The 16,134-nt window shown below is 49.2% G+C and overlaps 1 protein-coding gene across 1 annotated transcript; it reads left to right on the forward strand.

The window, feature by feature from the left end:
* Positions 1-3,731: 3,731 nt before the first annotated feature.
* LOC130199724 (neurotensin receptor type 1-like) lies at positions 3,732-8,005 on the forward strand. The gene is made up of 3 exons (XM_056423450.1): positions 3,732-4,385; positions 5,435-5,530; positions 7,865-8,005. The coding sequence occupies exons 1-3, from the start codon at positions 3,732-3,734 to the stop codon at positions 8,003-8,005; spliced, it is 891 nt and encodes a 296-aa protein (XP_056279425.1).
* The last annotated feature ends 8,129 nt before the right edge of the window (positions 8,006-16,134 follow it).

Raw genomic sequence — 16,134 nt, forward strand, 5'->3', positions numbered from 1 at the left:
GTGGGTAACATGGTACTACAAGCCTTCTAGTGGGGGTAATATGGTACTACAAGCCTCTAGTGGTGCAACATGGTACTACAAGCCTCTAGTGAGTAATATGGCACTACATGTTTCTCCCAGTGGGGGTAATATGGTGGCACTACAAGCCTCTAGTGGTGTAATATGGTACTACAAGCCTCTAGTGGTGTAATATGGCACTACAAGCCTCTAGTGGTGTAATATGGTACCACAAGCTCTCTAGTGGTGCAATATGGTACCACAAGCTCTAGGTGCAATATGGCACTACAAGCCTCCATCGGTGTAATATGGTACCACAAGTTTCCAGGTGTAATATGGTACTGCTGGGGCCTCCTAGTGGTGTGTAATATGGTACTCACAAGCTCTCTAGTGGTGTAGTATGGCACCATTGCCAAGCCTCTAGTGGGGCACATGGGTACTACAAGCCTCTAGTGTAATATGGTACTACAAGCTCCTCTAGTGGGGCAATATGGTACCACAAGCTCTAGTGGGCAATGTGGTACCACAAGCCCTCTAGGAGTAATATGGTACCAAGCCTCTAGTGGGGTAAATGGTACTACAAGCCTCTCTAGGTGGGGTAACATGGCACCAAGGCAAGCCCCTAGTGGTGTAATATGGTACCACAAGCCTCTAGTGGGGTAGTATGGTACTCACAAGCCTCTAGTGGGGTAATATGGCACCAGCAAGCCTCTAGTGGGGTAGTATGGCACCACAAGCCTCTAAAGTGGGGGCAATATGGCACTACAAGGCCTCTAGTGGTGTAGTATGGTACCATGTTTCTCCAGTGGGGCAGTATGGTACACCAAAGCCTCTAGGCACGTGGTACCACAAGCCTCTAGTGGGTAACATGGTACTCATGCTTCTAGTGGAGTAATATGGTACTACAAGCACTCTAGTGGGGTAGTATGGTACTACAAGCTCTCTAGTGGGGTAGTATGGTACTACAAGCTCTCTAGTGGGGTAATGTGGTACTACAAGCTCTCTAGTGGGGTAATATGAGACACAAGCTCTAGTGGTAGGTGGAACATGCTCTCTCAGTGGCTTGTAGTACCATATTACCCCACTAGAGAGCTTGTAGTACCATATTACACCACTAGAGAGCTGCCTCACTAAATGGGGGGCTACTTGTGGTCCCTAGAGTCTTATAAAGTAGGAGGAGCCAGAGCCTTCAGGTATCAAGCTCCTCCTCTTTTATGAACCAGCTCCACCTTCAGTCGAGGAGGAGGAGGAGGCTCCCGTTGGGGTCATCGAGGTCACTCACAGAGACTACCTGCTAACCACCCCTAAGATTCGCGGCCGGCGACCCGCTGGGAGGAAATTGGAAGAGAACGGCGCCAACGTAATCGCCATTGTCCATGTAAAGAGGATTCACTCGAGAAGCTAAATCAGCAACATGAAAGAAACCTCCTTGAGACGAAGAGCCACAAGACACACACCTGAGTGTGTGTGTGTGTGTGTGTGTGTGTGTGTGTGTGAGTGTGTGAGTGTGTGTTACACTCACAATAATGTTGGAGTTGAAGTAGAGCATCATGTGTTTCCTCATGTTGAATATGAGGGTTGTGTTTGTTGTTGGTACAACATGCAACAACAACAACAACACCGCTCCTTCCCCTGACACGGCGTCTTGATGCTTCTACGTTCACATTCTGTGGATGAAACCCTGGATGGTTTTGAGGGTTTCCATCAGGCGGCGCTGCGTTGAAGAAAGGACCAGCCGACACGTTCAGGGACATCATGTCAGAACTTCAGAGAGGAGACGAGCTCTCCGTCCCGGTCTCAGGTCGGGCAGCGTCGGTCTCCACTGCAGGAATGAAGTCGGCCATCTTGTTTTGGACTACAGCGTACCCGCGTGGTTGTTTCATGAAAAGAGGCGGGGCTAAACCTTTACGGTCGATTAAAGCTTCGAGGTCGGTCGCGGCTCGTTTCACGCTGACGTCTCATCCTCCCAGTCACATGTCAGCGTCGGCCATCTTGGTTTGGACTACAGCCGGTGGTTGTTTTATAAAAAGAGGCGGGACTAAGCCGTGATTGGTGGATTCCTTTATTCAGTAGAACAGCTCATCAAATATGACCTGGATCTGGAAAGAAAGTGTGTTTCATATTTATTTTGGAGTGCTGGACTTCATTGAGGGTCCAGGCGGACCGGACCGGCATGCACAGTATGTTATTGTTATTTAATGTTCGAGAACATATTCTACATTTAGAATCTGTCCAATCAGTTTACTGCTGACCCGACGTCTCTAACACGCTACCAATAATCTAATAATCACATTAATCTGGGCTGCTGATGAATATTGATGCTAGCTGTGGTGACGATGGGAACATCACACGCTTCATGCGTCTCTCATTAGAGCGCCGCCCCGCCACCCCGCCGCCCCCGCCGCCCACGCCGCCGCCGCCGCCCCGCCGCCCATTACCGCCGCCCCGTCAGCCTGCCGCCGCCCCGTCACTACCGGATGCAACGCTTCATCTCCACGGAGACGATCAACGTGATTTATAACCATGCAGCGTCTTTATTCATCCAGGTTTCAATGAACAGTGACATTACTTCTAATTATTGTAATAATCTCTGGTGTTACGCTTCCAGTTGTTTAATGAAGGAATGCAAAGAGGCAGAAATATTAATACACAAATATATACTGTATATATATATAATATAAATAGTAATGTCCATGCAGCACCACAAAGACGGTTTGACTTGTTTCTTCAGCATCAGAGCGTAAAATAGTTTTGATCCTGAAACCGAAAGAAGAGAAACTACAAAGAAACATGTTTATGAATAAACAGATCTATGAACTATAGGAAACAATGGATATGAAACAATGGATATGAAACAATGGATATGAAACAATGGATGTGAAACAATGGATATGAAATAATGCATAGGAAACAATGGATATGAAACAATGGATATGAAACAATGGATATGAAACAATGGATGTGAAACAATGGATATGAAACAATGGATATGAAACAATGGATATGAAACAATGGATGTGAAACAATGGATATGAAATAATGCATAGGAAACAATGGATATGAAACAATGGATATGAAACAATGGATATGAAACAATGCATAGGAAACAATGCATAGGAAACAATGGATATGAAACAATGGATGTGAAACAATGGATATGAAATAATGCATAGGAAACAATGGATATGAAACAATGCATAGGAAACAATGGATATGAAACAATGCATAGGAAACAATGCATAGGAAACAATGGATATGAAACAATGGATATGAATCAATGCATAGGAAACAATGGATATGAATCAATGGATATGAAACAATGCATAGGTAACAATGGATATGAAACAATGCATAGGAAACAATGCATAGGAAACAATGGATATGAAACAATGGATATGAAACAATGCATAGGAAACAATGCATAGGAAACAATGGATATGAAACAATGGATATGAAACGATGGCTATGAAACAATGGATATGAAACAATGGATATGAAACGATGGATATGAACAGCTGGAGCCTCTCATGTGTCTCTGGTGGGAGAAGACACCTAACACACACACACAGAGACACACAGAGACACACACACACACAGTGACTCTCTCTCTCTCTCTAGTCGAGGTGGAACGTGGACTCTGAAGGAGGGGGCGTGTCCCCGGAGCTCCTCCGATGACGCCCCTCCTCTATAAGCAGCGGCTCTCCTCCTCCGTGTGACTCCCTCCCTGAGCCGCGATGGACCACAGCCTCACGCTCGCGCGGACACTCTTTGGGAACGACTCGCTGTTTCCATTTGAAAACACCTCCTCCCCTGCGGGCCAGGAGGAGCAGCAGGAGGACCTGGAGGTCAACACGGACCTGTACTCCCGGGTGGCGGTCACGGTGATCTACGCCGCGCTGTTCGCCGTGGGCGCTCTGGGGAACGCCGTGACGCTGGCCACGCTGCGCGCCAAGAAGCGCGTGCGCGGCCTGCAGGGCACCGTGCACTACCACCTGGCCAGCCTGGCGGCCTCCGACCTGCTCATCCTGCTGCTGTCCATGCCGCTGGAGCTGCACAGCTTCGTCTGGTTCCACCACCCCTGGCTGTTTGGCGACGCGGTGTGCCGCGGCTACTACTTCCTGCGCGACGGCTGCTCCTACGCCACCGCGCTGAACGTCGCCAGCCTGAGCGCGGAGCGCTACCTGGCGGTGTGCCACCCCTTCAAGGCCAAGCGCCTCATGTCGCGCAGCCGCACCAAGAAGCTCATCGGCGCCGTGTGGCTCGCGTCCTTCGCGCTGGCCGCGCCGATGCTGCTCGTCATGGGCCAGGTGACGCGGCACGGCGAGAACATCTGCACCGCCACCGTGTCGCCGGGCGCCAGCCGCGCGGGTGCTGCAGGTGGTGTCATGGTTGGCGCTGGGCCAAGATCGCACGTGTCTCCACGCACAGGGGCGCTCCAGGTGTTACAGGTGTTTCAGGTTTACAGGTGTTTCAGGTGTTTCAGGTGTTACAGGTGTTTCAGGTGTTACAGGTGTTTCAGGTGTTACATGTGTTACAAGTGTTTCAGGTGTTACAGGTGTTACAGGTGTTTCAGGTGTTACAGGTGTTACAGGCGTTACAGGTGTTTCAGGCGTTTCAGGTGTTACAGGTGTTACAGGTGTTTCAGGTGTTACAGGTGTTTCAGGTGTTACAGGTGTTTCAGGTGTTACAGGTGTTACAGGTGTTACAGGTGTTTCAGGTGTTGTGTTACAGGTGTTTCAGGTGTTACAGGTGTTACAGGTGTTACAGGTGTTACAGGTGTTTCAGGTGTTTCAGGTGTTACAGGTGTTTCAGGTGTTACAGGTGTTACAGGTGTTTCAGGTGTTACAGGTGTTACAGGTGTTATAGGTGTTTCAGGTGTTACAGGTGTTTCAGGTTTACAGGTGTTACAGGTGTTTCAGGTGTCATTAAGGTGCCCAGGTGCTGCTATAAGGGCCACAGGCTCCAGGTGTCACAGGTGCTCCAGCAGGTGTCACAGGTGTCTCCAGGCTCACAGGTGTCACAGGTGTCTCAGGTGGCCACAGGTGTCATATATGCTCCAGGTGCCAGGTGCCATATAAGTGCTCCAGGTGTCACAGGTGCCCAGGTGCTCCAGGTGCTACAGGTGCTCCAGGTGTTACAGGTGTCACAGTGCTCCAAGTGTCATGTGTGTCTAGTGTGTCACAGGTGCCATATATGCTCCCAAAAAGCCGCTAGTGCTCCAGGTGTCACAGCAGGTGCTCAGTGTGCCCAGGCTCATTATGCCACAGGTGTCACAGGTGCCACAGGTGCTCCAGGCACAGGCCACAGGTGCTCCAGGTGCTCCCCAGGCGTCACAACGGGTTACAGGTGCTCCAGGTGTCTCCAGTGTCACAGCAAGGTGTCCAGGCGTCACAGGTGCTCAGGTGTCATATGCTCCAGGTGTCATTATGTGCTCCAGGTGTTCCAGGTGTCACAGGTGCTCCAGGTGTCATACGTGCTCCACTCAGGTGCTGGCATGCCATATGCGCCACAGGCTCAGGTGTCACAGGCCCAGGTGCCATGCAGTTGCTGGCAGTGCTCCAGGTGTCACAGGTGCTCCAGGTGCCACAGGTGCTCCAGGTGTTCCCAGGTGCTGGCTATAAGTGCCCAGGTGTCACAAGTGTCTGCGTCATGGTGCCATAAGTGCTCCAGGTGTCACGCGGCTCCAGGTGTCACAGGTGCTCCAGGTGTCATACAGGTGCCACAGGTGCCATGCGCTGCTCCAGGCAAGCCACAGGTGCTCCAGGTGTCACAGGTTACAGGTGTCACAAGTGCCCAGGTGTCTGCGTGTCACAGGTGTCAGTAAGGTGCTGCTGCCAGTTGCAGGTGCTCCAGGTGTCACAGGTGTCTCCAGGTGTTACACATGTCATGTTGCCTCCAGGTGCTCCAGGTACAGGTGTCACAGGTGTCACAAGTGTCACAAGCTCCCAGGTGCTCCAGGTGTCACAGGTGCTCCAGGTGTTACACAGTGCCACAAGGTGTCTCCAGGTGTCATGCTGCCTCCAGGTGCCCCAGGTGTCACAGGTGTCATTATATGCTCCAGGTGCTGCAGACGTCACAGGTGCCATGGTGTCACAGGTTCTCAGGTGCTACAGGTGCTCCAGGTGCTACAGGTGCTCCAGGTGTTACAAGTGCCTCCAGGTGTCTCAGGTGTTAAGGTGTTACAGGCAGTTCAGGTGCTGCTGCCTCCAGGTGTCACAAGTACCCAGGTGCTCCAGGTGCTCAGGTACACAAGTGCTCATGTCAGGCGGTGTTCAGGCTGCCACAGGTGTTACAGGTGTTGCAGGTGTTGTAGGTGTTATGTGTTTATCAGGTGTCTCAGGTGTTATGTGTTTATCAGGTGTTTCATGTGTTATGTGTTTATCAGGTGTCTCAGGTGTTATGTGTTTATCAGGTGTTTCATGTGTTATGTGTTTATCAGGTGTTTCAGGTGTTATGTGTTATGTGTTCATCAGGTGTTTCAGGTGTTATGTGTTTATCAGGTGTCTCAGGTGTTATGCGTTTATCAGGTGTTTCAGGTGTTATGTGCTTCATCAGGTGCTCCAGGTGCTACAGGTGTCCCAGGTGTTATGTGTTTATCAGGTGTTTCAGGTGTTATGTGTTTATCAGGTGTTTCAGGTGTTACAGGTGTCTCAGGTGTTATGTGTTTATCAGGTGTTTCAGGTGTTATGTGTTTATCAGGTGTTTCAGGTGTTATGTGTTTATCAGGTGTTTCAGGTGTTATGTGTTTATCAGGTGTTTCAGGTGTTACAGGTGTCTCAGGTGTTATGTGTTTATCAGGTGTTTCAGGTGTTATGTGTTTATCAGGTGTCTCAGGTGTTATGTGTTTATCAGGTGTTTCAGGTGTTACAGGTGTTACAGGTGTCTCAGGTGTTATGTGTTTATCAGGTGTCTCAGGTGTTATGTGTTTATCAGGTGTTTCAGGTGTTATGTGTTTATCAGGTGTTTCAGGTGTTACAGGTGTTACAGGTGTTTCAGGTGTTATGTGTTTATCAGGTGTCTCAGGTGTTATGTGTTTATCAGGTGTTTCAGGTGTTATGTGTTTATCAGGTGTTTCAGGTGTTACAGGTGTCTCAGGTGTTATGTGGCTTATCAGGGTGTCCCAGGTGTTCCCAGGTGTTTTTCAAGCCTGAGTAAACAAAGACCGCGCTGGAAGCGTGTAGTGACGAGAACGTAATGCGTGTGGTTCGGACCAATCAGAGGCTGAGCTACAGACGCTTCCGCGTGTCGCCGACCGGGGACACATCCAATCCAGTTCCAGTGACGCCAGCGAAGTTTATGGAAGTAGCAATGAGTCTCAGCAATGCCTAACGGACACCATCGTCCACACGGTAAAAGTTAGGGTCTTTCCTAACCAAAAGCCGTGGGTTGATGGATCCATCCGTGAAGCTGTGAACGCCGCTTGCTCCCTATAACTCCGGTCTTGTATCCAGCATCTGACTCTAGAACCTACGCAGATCCTGTTTGTGGACTTCAGCCTGCTTTCAATACAATCATCCTGTCCCTGCTGAAGGATGCTTTCTCCCAGCTGCACGTGCCCACCCCACCTGTGTGGATCACAGACTTCCTGACCGGCGCTGCACGTGAGGCTGGGGAACATCGCCTCAGGCCCCGGACCACCAGCACAGGTTCTCAAGGCTGTGTTCTTCCTCTGCTGTTCTCCTGTACCAACAGCTGCACCTCCAGTCACCAGTCCGTCAAGCCCTAAAGTTCAAGGATGACACCACCCTCATTGGGCTCATCTCTGGTGGGACGAGACCGCCTACAGGTGGGAGACTGACCACTGGTGACCTGCGCAGCTGTATCAACCTGAGCTCAACAAAGACAGTGGAGATGGCTGTGATTCCAGATACCGCAGCCCCACCCGCCCCTTCTATCCTGTGTGACTGACGCTGTGGAGTCTCACCGCCTGGGCTCCACTACCCAGGACCTCAAGTGGGAGCCGAAATCGCCCATCACCAAGGCAGAGGATGCCTTCCGAGGCAGCTGAGGAAATTCAACCTGCCAGGGAAGACATGGCACAATCACAACGGCCATCGTTGAGTCCATCATCTGCTCCTCCATCACCGCCCGGCACCCTGCAGCCACACAAAGATGCACGGAGCATCAACCGCCTCGGGCCAGAGGGTTATCGCCGTAATCTGCCTCCTCCAGGTCCTGTTCACTTCCAGGTCACTGAAGGGCCAGAAAGATTGCCTGACCCTCCCACCCTGGACACTTTGTCTGAAACCCTCCTCGGGAGGAGGCTGCGTCTATCACAGACAAAGACCACCACAATTAAAAGTTTTTCCTCACGCAGTCGTGGGCCTATCATCGAACCCGGACTGACTGACTGTCACCCCAGGACTACCAATTCTTCTTCCACCTTCCTCTCTCCTCCTTCTTCCTGCCCTTCCTCTCCTCCTCCTCCCTCTTCCTCTCACCTCCTCCCTCCTCCTTCTTCTTCCTCCTCCACACACGCTACTTAATACGCACTTTAACTGAGGCCTCCACACATGCCACTTTATTTGCATGCACTTTAAACACACGCCACGCAGAACATAATTTCTTGTTCAAAACACACCACTTGGGAAGCACACACCCAAACACTTTGCTACTACTTGGTTGTCTTTCTGTCAAGTTGATTGTTGTTTGTTTGTCATGTCCAAATTGCAATTCTTCCACCGCCAAAAAACTTCCTCGCTTGTAAAACATTCCGGTAATGGAAACTGTTTGATTCCTGATTCTGATTCCTGATCTCTGATATGGTACTACAAGCTCTAGTGGCATATGGTACCACAAGCCTCTAGTGAGTAACATGGTACCACAAGCTCTAGTGGGGTAATATGGTACCATGCTCCCCAGTGGAGCAATATGCACTACAAGCTCCTAGTGGGGCAATATACTACAAGCCTCAGTGGGCACATGGCACTGCCTCCCAGTGGAGTGCACATGGAAATTACAAGCTCCTCTAGTGGAGCAATATGGTACCACAAGCCTCAGTGGAGTAACATGGCACAAGGCCTCTAGTGGGCAATATGGTACCATGCTTCCCAGTGGGGCAATATGGCATCATGCCTCAGTGAGGCAATATATACCATGCCTCTAGTGGGGTAATATGGCACTATACACGCCCTCCAGTGGGGTAACATGGTACTATAAGCTCTAGTGAGCAATATGGTACCAAGCCAGCCATCATTTAATGAATGATAGATGATGAATTACAAATTTGTCTCTGAGTAGCGATAATCTGTACACAGACATCCTGCCCCAAAACCTCACATCGACCAGGAAAAACTCCCAAATAACCCTTCAGGGGCAAGGAAGAAACCTGGATACAGAGGAGATCCTCCTAGGATGGACAGATGCAGATGTAATGCAGAAGGACAGATTTAGAGTTAAAACACATTCAATGAATACAGAGTGTATGAATATTCAGTAGTAGGCATATTCCACGATGGAGACCTCCACCATCCATCAGGCAGATGGCGGTGGGAGGAGGAGTGGCTGAGTCTCAACAGTGACAGTGGCGAGTCATATAGGAATTTACAACCCACGACCCATCAGGCAGATAGATTTATGCGTCTCATAGGGTCCGGCGATCCATGAGACGAAAGTCAAAAGCGACTTCCGGGGAAAGCAGAGTTAGTAATCGGGTGACGAGGGATGAAAATTCATCCAAGGAGAGAAAAGAGGAGAGAACAGTGCATCCTAAATGTCCCCCTGCAACAGGCCTATAGCAGCATATCAAGGCTGGACCAGAAGCAAACCCATCCAGCCCTAACTATAAGCTCTGTCAAAGAGGAAGGTCTTAAGTTCACTTAAACGAGGTGACTGTGTCTGCCTCCCGGACTGAAATTGGAAGTTGGCTCACAAAAGAGGAGCTTGATAACTAAAGGCTCTGGCTCCATTCTACTTTTTAAGACTCTAGGAACTACAAGTAGTCCCGCACGTGAGCCGTAGCTCTCTAGTGGGGCAATATGGCACGATAAGCCCTTATATATAGACTCGGGCCATCCACCGAACCTCCTCTGTTATCCTTCCTACCCGTTTACCTTCCATGAATTCCAGCACCTGGTCACAGGAGGGCTCTGAACTGCTCGCCTTTCGTCAGCCAACCCAGGCCGACTTCATCTCTGGCTTTGCTGTGAGCAGTCGCTGACTCTGGCTCTCACTGGCACCGGATCACAGCAGACAACACGCTCACCCCGGCTGCCTCTCTGCTCTCTCCTTAGCCACACACCCAGACCTCTGTCGGGGTGGAGGTACAGGTTTACTCATCTCACCCACATGGTGCTTTCTGTCCCCACCGCCCACCTTTTATCCCACTGACTTTTGAGTTTCATGCGCGTGACCGCCACTATCCGTCCAACTTCACATTGCTGTTCTCACCGTCCTGGTTCTTTGGGAGATTTCTGACGAGCTAGATCGCCCTCCTATCGAACTGCTGGAACACGGCCCCCGCCATCCTTCTGGGTGACTTCTACCATCCAGACAGTAGAGAAGTCATGTGATCTCTTACCTTATTGTCTCCTTTAACCTCTCACCCAGTCCCTCCCCTCCTACTCACAGTCGCAACCACCTTGACTACATTTCACAAGAAACTGCTTCACCTCTAACCCTCTGCATTCCTCTCCTGTCTCTGACCATTTCTTCTCATCTCTTACTCTCTCTCGCCTCTGGTACTGACAACCCACCCATATCTACAGACTCTGCACCTGCACGCCCGCATTCGCACCCTCTGTCCCTCCTCTCTTGCCCCTCTGTCCCATCTGCCTCCCTCAACTGACTGCTTCTCACCATGCATCCTAACTCTGCCGCAGACACTCTCCCCTTCCCCGTCTTCATCTCTTGATCTTTTGTCCTGAGACACGGATCAAGTCCGGAAATCCTCCGTCTGGTTGTCGGACCTGCGCTACGAGAGAGCCACCTCATGAAAGCGAAAGAAATGAGAAATCGAATCAGTTGAAGACCTGCCTTTCATCAATCTCCTCTCCTCCTTCTTCCTATCTCTGCAGCCAAAAGCTCGCTCTACCTGACCGCCAAAATTCAGTCTTCCTTCTTCAACCCCAAAAACTCTTCTATCTTTTCCAACTCCTTGATCCCCCTGTCCCCCTCTCCTTCCACCCTTTTGTCGTAGAGCCACTTTGTCGACTATTACTTTACAAACAAGATAGACTTATATACGCCTCCTCCTTTACAAATCCATCTTTCTATCACCTCACCAACACTAACTTCTATCCCCTCTTTCCTCTTTCACCCCTTGTCTCCCAACTGCTCCTTAGCTTGGTGACCTCACTGACCGACCACCTGCGCCCTTGACCTCTGGGCCCCGCTCCCATTCTCCAGGCTGTCTGACCTTCTGACCTTCCTCACCATCTTATTAACAGCTCCCTCTCAACTGGCTGTTTCCTAACTCTCGGGGAGGCGAGAGTCAACCTCTCCTGAAGAAAATTCACTGACCCGTCTGAAGTCAGCAAATCACAGACCGGTCTCTCTTCCTTTTCTCCAAACTCTGGAGCGAGCTATCTTTAGCCAAGTGTCCTCCCTATTCCACAGTAACAACCTTCTTTGACCCCTCACCAGTCTGGATTCAAGGCCGGCCACTGACAGAGACGGCCCTCCCTTGCTGTCTCTGAGCAGCCCACACTGCTAGAGCAGCCTCTTTCTTCTGTCCTTATCTCGACCTTTTCAGCATTTGACACTGGTGGAACCACCAGATCCTGATCTCTCTCTCAGGGACCTGTGATCTCAGCACTGCACTCGCTCTTTTCTCTCTTCCTACCTTAAAGACCGCATCACTGGTAACTTGGAGAGGATCTGTGTCTGATCCTTGTCCTCTCACTACTGGGGTTCCTCAAGGCTCCGCCCTGGTCCCTCCTTCTCTCTGTACACAAATTCCTCTCTGCCTGGCTGGTCTGCTCGCATGGCCTCACCATAGCTATGCTGATGACACCCAACCTGATCTTCTCGCCCACTGGTCCGAAACACGGTGGCGTGATGAAATTCTGCCTGTCTGACTGACATCTCCCCAGTGGATGTCTGCTCACCACCTGAAGATCAACCCTGACAAGACTGAGCTACTATTCCTTCCAGGGAAAGGCCTCCACCCACGACCTGACTATCACCTTCAACAGCTCTGTGTTGGCCCCTTACCCGGACTGCCAGGAACCTCGGGTGACACTCGACATCAATCCTCCTGACGGCCAACATCGGCCATGCATTTATCGCCCTGTAGGCACATGCTACAACATCAGAGAACACGCCCTTCTACTCAGAAGGTACAGGTTCTGATCCAGGCTCTCATCACTACTGCAACTCCCTCCTGGCTGGTTCACCTGCTACGCCATCCGAATTCCTGCAGCTCATCCAGAAATGCAAGCTCGACTGCCTCAGCCTCCCGAAATTCACCCACACCACTCCGCCTCCGCCTTCCACTGGTTACCGTGGCTGCTCGCATCCGCTTTCAAAATACTGGCCTGGCGTACGTGCTCAGACGGATCGCCCCCGCTCATCCGGGATATGGTCACACCCACACCCCGCACGTCGGGCCTGGGCCGGCAACAGCCACCCACTTGTGCCTCTCCTGCACCTCGAGCTAATCATCGAACTAGATTGTTTGCTGTCCTGGCTCTCGCGGTGGAACGAGCCCCACTGACATCAGGACAGCAGAAAGTCTCTACATCTTTTCCGTCGAGACTGAAAATAATAATTTTTCCGGATTATATCTGGATTAAACACAGATTAGCACTTCAGTGGCAATTTAGATAAAGAATTTACTATGGTACTTTGTATTCAATTTTATGTTGAGGAAATGTCATTCTGTATTCTTGTTGTTCTTAGTTTGTACTCTAGTTGAAATGCACTTACTAAGTCGCTTTGGATAAAAAGCTGCCATAAATGACACAATGTAATGTAATGGAGCATCACCAATCAAGGGCTTTGTAGGTTAAGAGAAGAATTTTAGTGATTCTTGATTTACTGGTTAGTATGTTAGTGCAGGAGTGATGTGATCTCTTTTCTTAGTTTTAGTGAGGAACACGAGCGTGCATTCTGGATCAACTGAGGGACCTAAGAGATTTATTAGAGCAGCCTGCTAATAAGGAGTTGCAGTAATCCAGTCTCGGCACCATGAACCAATTTTTCTGCATCTTTTGAGACAAGATGTCGATTTTGAAATATTACGTGATGAAAGAATGCAGTCCTTGAGATTTGCTTTACGGGAGTTAAAGGACAAGTCCCGATCAAAGATAACGCCAAGATTCTTACAGTGGTAAAGTTGGATGCCAGGGCAATGCTCGCTTCTACAGAATCCACATCACCAGAGTTAATTGATCTCTTGAGGTGCTCAGGTTTACTTAAATTACTCGGTTTTGTCTGAGTTTAACATCAAGAAGTTGCAGGTATCATCCATGTTTTTATGTCTTTTAGACATGCTTGAATTCTTTACAGAGTTGGTTGCTTTCCTCTGTTTTTATCGATAAATATATTGAGTGTCATCTGTATAACAATGAAAAGTTTATGGAGTGTTTCTGGATAATATTGCCCAAAGGAAGCTATGTATAAGGTAAATAAAATTGGTCCAAGCACAGAACCTTGTGGGAACTCCGTGATTAACGTTGGTGGTTACCGAGGCGCTATCGCTTATAAAATACAAACTGAGATCGATCTGATAAATAGGGATTTAAAACCAAATTAGTGCCGTGCCTGAAATGCCAATCGACTCACCCAGTCTCTGTGTAACAGGATGTCATGGTCAATGGTGCTCTAATGCAGCACTTTAAGGTTCAACAAGCATTCAGGACAGAGAGGAGTCCTTTATCTGCCGCCATTAAGAGGTCATTTGTACTTTCTACCAGTGCTGCCTCGGTGCTGTGGTGTTTTCAAACTCTGATTGAAATTTCAACAACTATTATGATGAAAGTCGCACAACTGATTTGGTGCACCACTTTCTCAAGGATCTTGGAGTGTGGGAGAAAGTTAGAGATCGGGTTCTGTAGTTAGCTAATACCTCTGGATCCAGAGTGGGCTTCTTCAGGAGAGGTTTCAATAACAGCCACCTTGAAGGAGTGTGTGGTACGTCGGCCTGTTAGCAGAGACATTACTGGATAATATCTAATAGAGAGCCGCTAATTAAAGGCAAAACGCCTTAAGCAGCCCTCTCTCAGCCGGGATGGGGGTCCAAGAGACAGGTAGACGGTTCTAAGTAGAAACCGTTGAAAATAATTGGTCACGGTTGATAGGAGAAAATCCTCCAAATATACACCAGGGCATACAGCGGTTTCAAGGCTATTCCACTTGAGGACAGATTGGCACTGGTTGCGTGCGCAAGAGATTATTAATCTTGTCCCTAATAGTTAAAATCTTTTCATTAAAGTTAAATCATAAAGTCATTACTACTACAAGGTTTATAGGAATGCCTGGCCCATTAGACAGTTGTGACTCTCACACTGGCATTAGTGCTGGGAAGAGAAACCTGGGGTTGTTTTTTATTTCTTTTTCATTATTGATGAGCAATAGGCTGCTCTGGCATTGACGGAGGGCCTTCTTATATGTTTCTAATATCATCTCACCAAACTAAGCTGGGATTCTTTCGAGATTGCCAAGTTGAACGCCATATGCGCTCAAGCTTTCGTGATTTCTGCTTCAGTGCTTCATGGGTCTGAGGGTTGTTTCAGGAGCAAACCTCCTCTTCCTCACTGTCTTCTTCTTCAGAGGCTGGTCGGAGTCCAGTGTCATTCTCAGAGTAGTTTCCATGGCACTGTCAACAAGATGATCAATCTGGGACGGACTAAAGTTAGACCAGGAGTCTCGTTATATTGAGACGCGGTATCGAATCAAATACAGAAATCGCTTTAAATTTCTAGCTATACTATCAGTTAGACATCTAGTGTAGAAACTTTTACCAACGGGAGTACACTTCGGGTAGTATAAATTCAAAAGCAGGAGGTTGTGGTCTGACAGAAGAGGACTTGTGGGAAGACGTTCAACGCTCAATGTCACACCATAAGTAAGAACAAGATCAAGCGTAGGCCAAAGCTGTGAGTGGGTTTCACTCTCTGACAGAAGCCAACGAGCTTCTAGTGGGGTAATATGGTACTACAAGCCCTTAGTGGTGTAATATGGTACCAAGGCCTCTAGTGGTGTAATATGGTACTACAAGCTCTCTAGTAGTAATATGGGTACTGCTGCTCTGGTGGTGTAATATGGTACTACAAGCTTCCCCAGTAGTGGCAAGAATAGAAGAATAGAAATATATTCTTTATTAATCCCTCAAGGGAAATTTGTCGAGCCAGTAGCAGCAACACAAGAATAAAAATAAAAATAAAAAACAAAAAATAAAAAACACAAAATTAAGAAGGGTTAGGGTGATTCACAAGAGGTGAACTGTCAGAGCCTCATAGCCGTCGGCAGGAATGTTCTCCTGTATCTCTCCTTTTGTGGCAGCGGAGCGCGAGGGAGACGCCTGGAGAAAGTACCTCTGTCCCTGTAGGAGGTGGTGGAGAGGGTGGTCCGGGTGGAGTGGTGGTCCGGTTGTCCAATATGGACACAAGTTTTCAACGCCCTCCTCTCCACCACCTGTCCAGGTGCTCCAGCTGGCAGTCGATGATGGAGCCAGCTCTTCCCAACCAGTTTGTTAAGACGGCCGGTGTCACTGGTTCATGCTGTGCTCCCCAGCAGACAATGGCAAGCGTGAAGACACTGGCGACAACCGACTGGTAGAATATCTCCGAGCATCTTGCTGCACACGCTGAAGGATCGCTTTTCAGGAAAAAGAGTCGACTCATCCCTTCTTGTACACAGCGTTGATGTTGGCTCTCCAGTTCAGTCGGCGTCGATGGAGCATTTATGTACTTGTACTCCTCCCACCATGTCCACGCCCACCCCAGGACACTCAGAGGTGTAGGAGCTGCCTTCCTCCCAGCTCACCACCATCTCTCTCTGGTCTTGGCCAGGTTCAGCCGCAGGTTCTCTGCACGGCCCACTCTTTACAAAGTCACTCACCACTGCCCTGTACTCCTCCGGCCCATCCCTAATATTATTCCCGACCACTGCAGAATCACTCAGAGTACTTCTGCAGATGGCATGACTCGTGTTGTACCTCAAGTCACTGTGTACAGGGGAAGAGGAAGGAGACAG

Source organism: Pseudoliparis swirei, chromosome 9 (genome assembly GCF_029220125.1).
Source record: "Pseudoliparis swirei isolate HS2019 ecotype Mariana Trench chromosome 9, NWPU_hadal_v1, whole genome shotgun sequence".
In the NCBI taxonomy this organism is placed as follows: Eukaryota; Metazoa; Chordata; class Actinopteri; order Perciformes; family Liparidae; genus Pseudoliparis; species Pseudoliparis swirei.

Coding starts and splice junctions, on each gene's coding strand:
- LOC130199724 (XM_056423450.1), top strand. CDS start 3,732: ATGGACCACAGCCTCACGCTCGCGCGGACACTCTTTGGGAACGACTCG. Junction 4,386..5,434: donor GTGCTGCAGGTGGTGTCATG/GTTGGCGCTGGG, acceptor TATGTGCTCCAG/GTGTTCCAGGTGTCACAGGT. Junction 5,531..7,864: donor CTCAGGTGTCACAGGCCCAG/GTGCCATGCAGT, acceptor CTGTGATTCCAG/ATACCGCAGCCCCACCCGCC.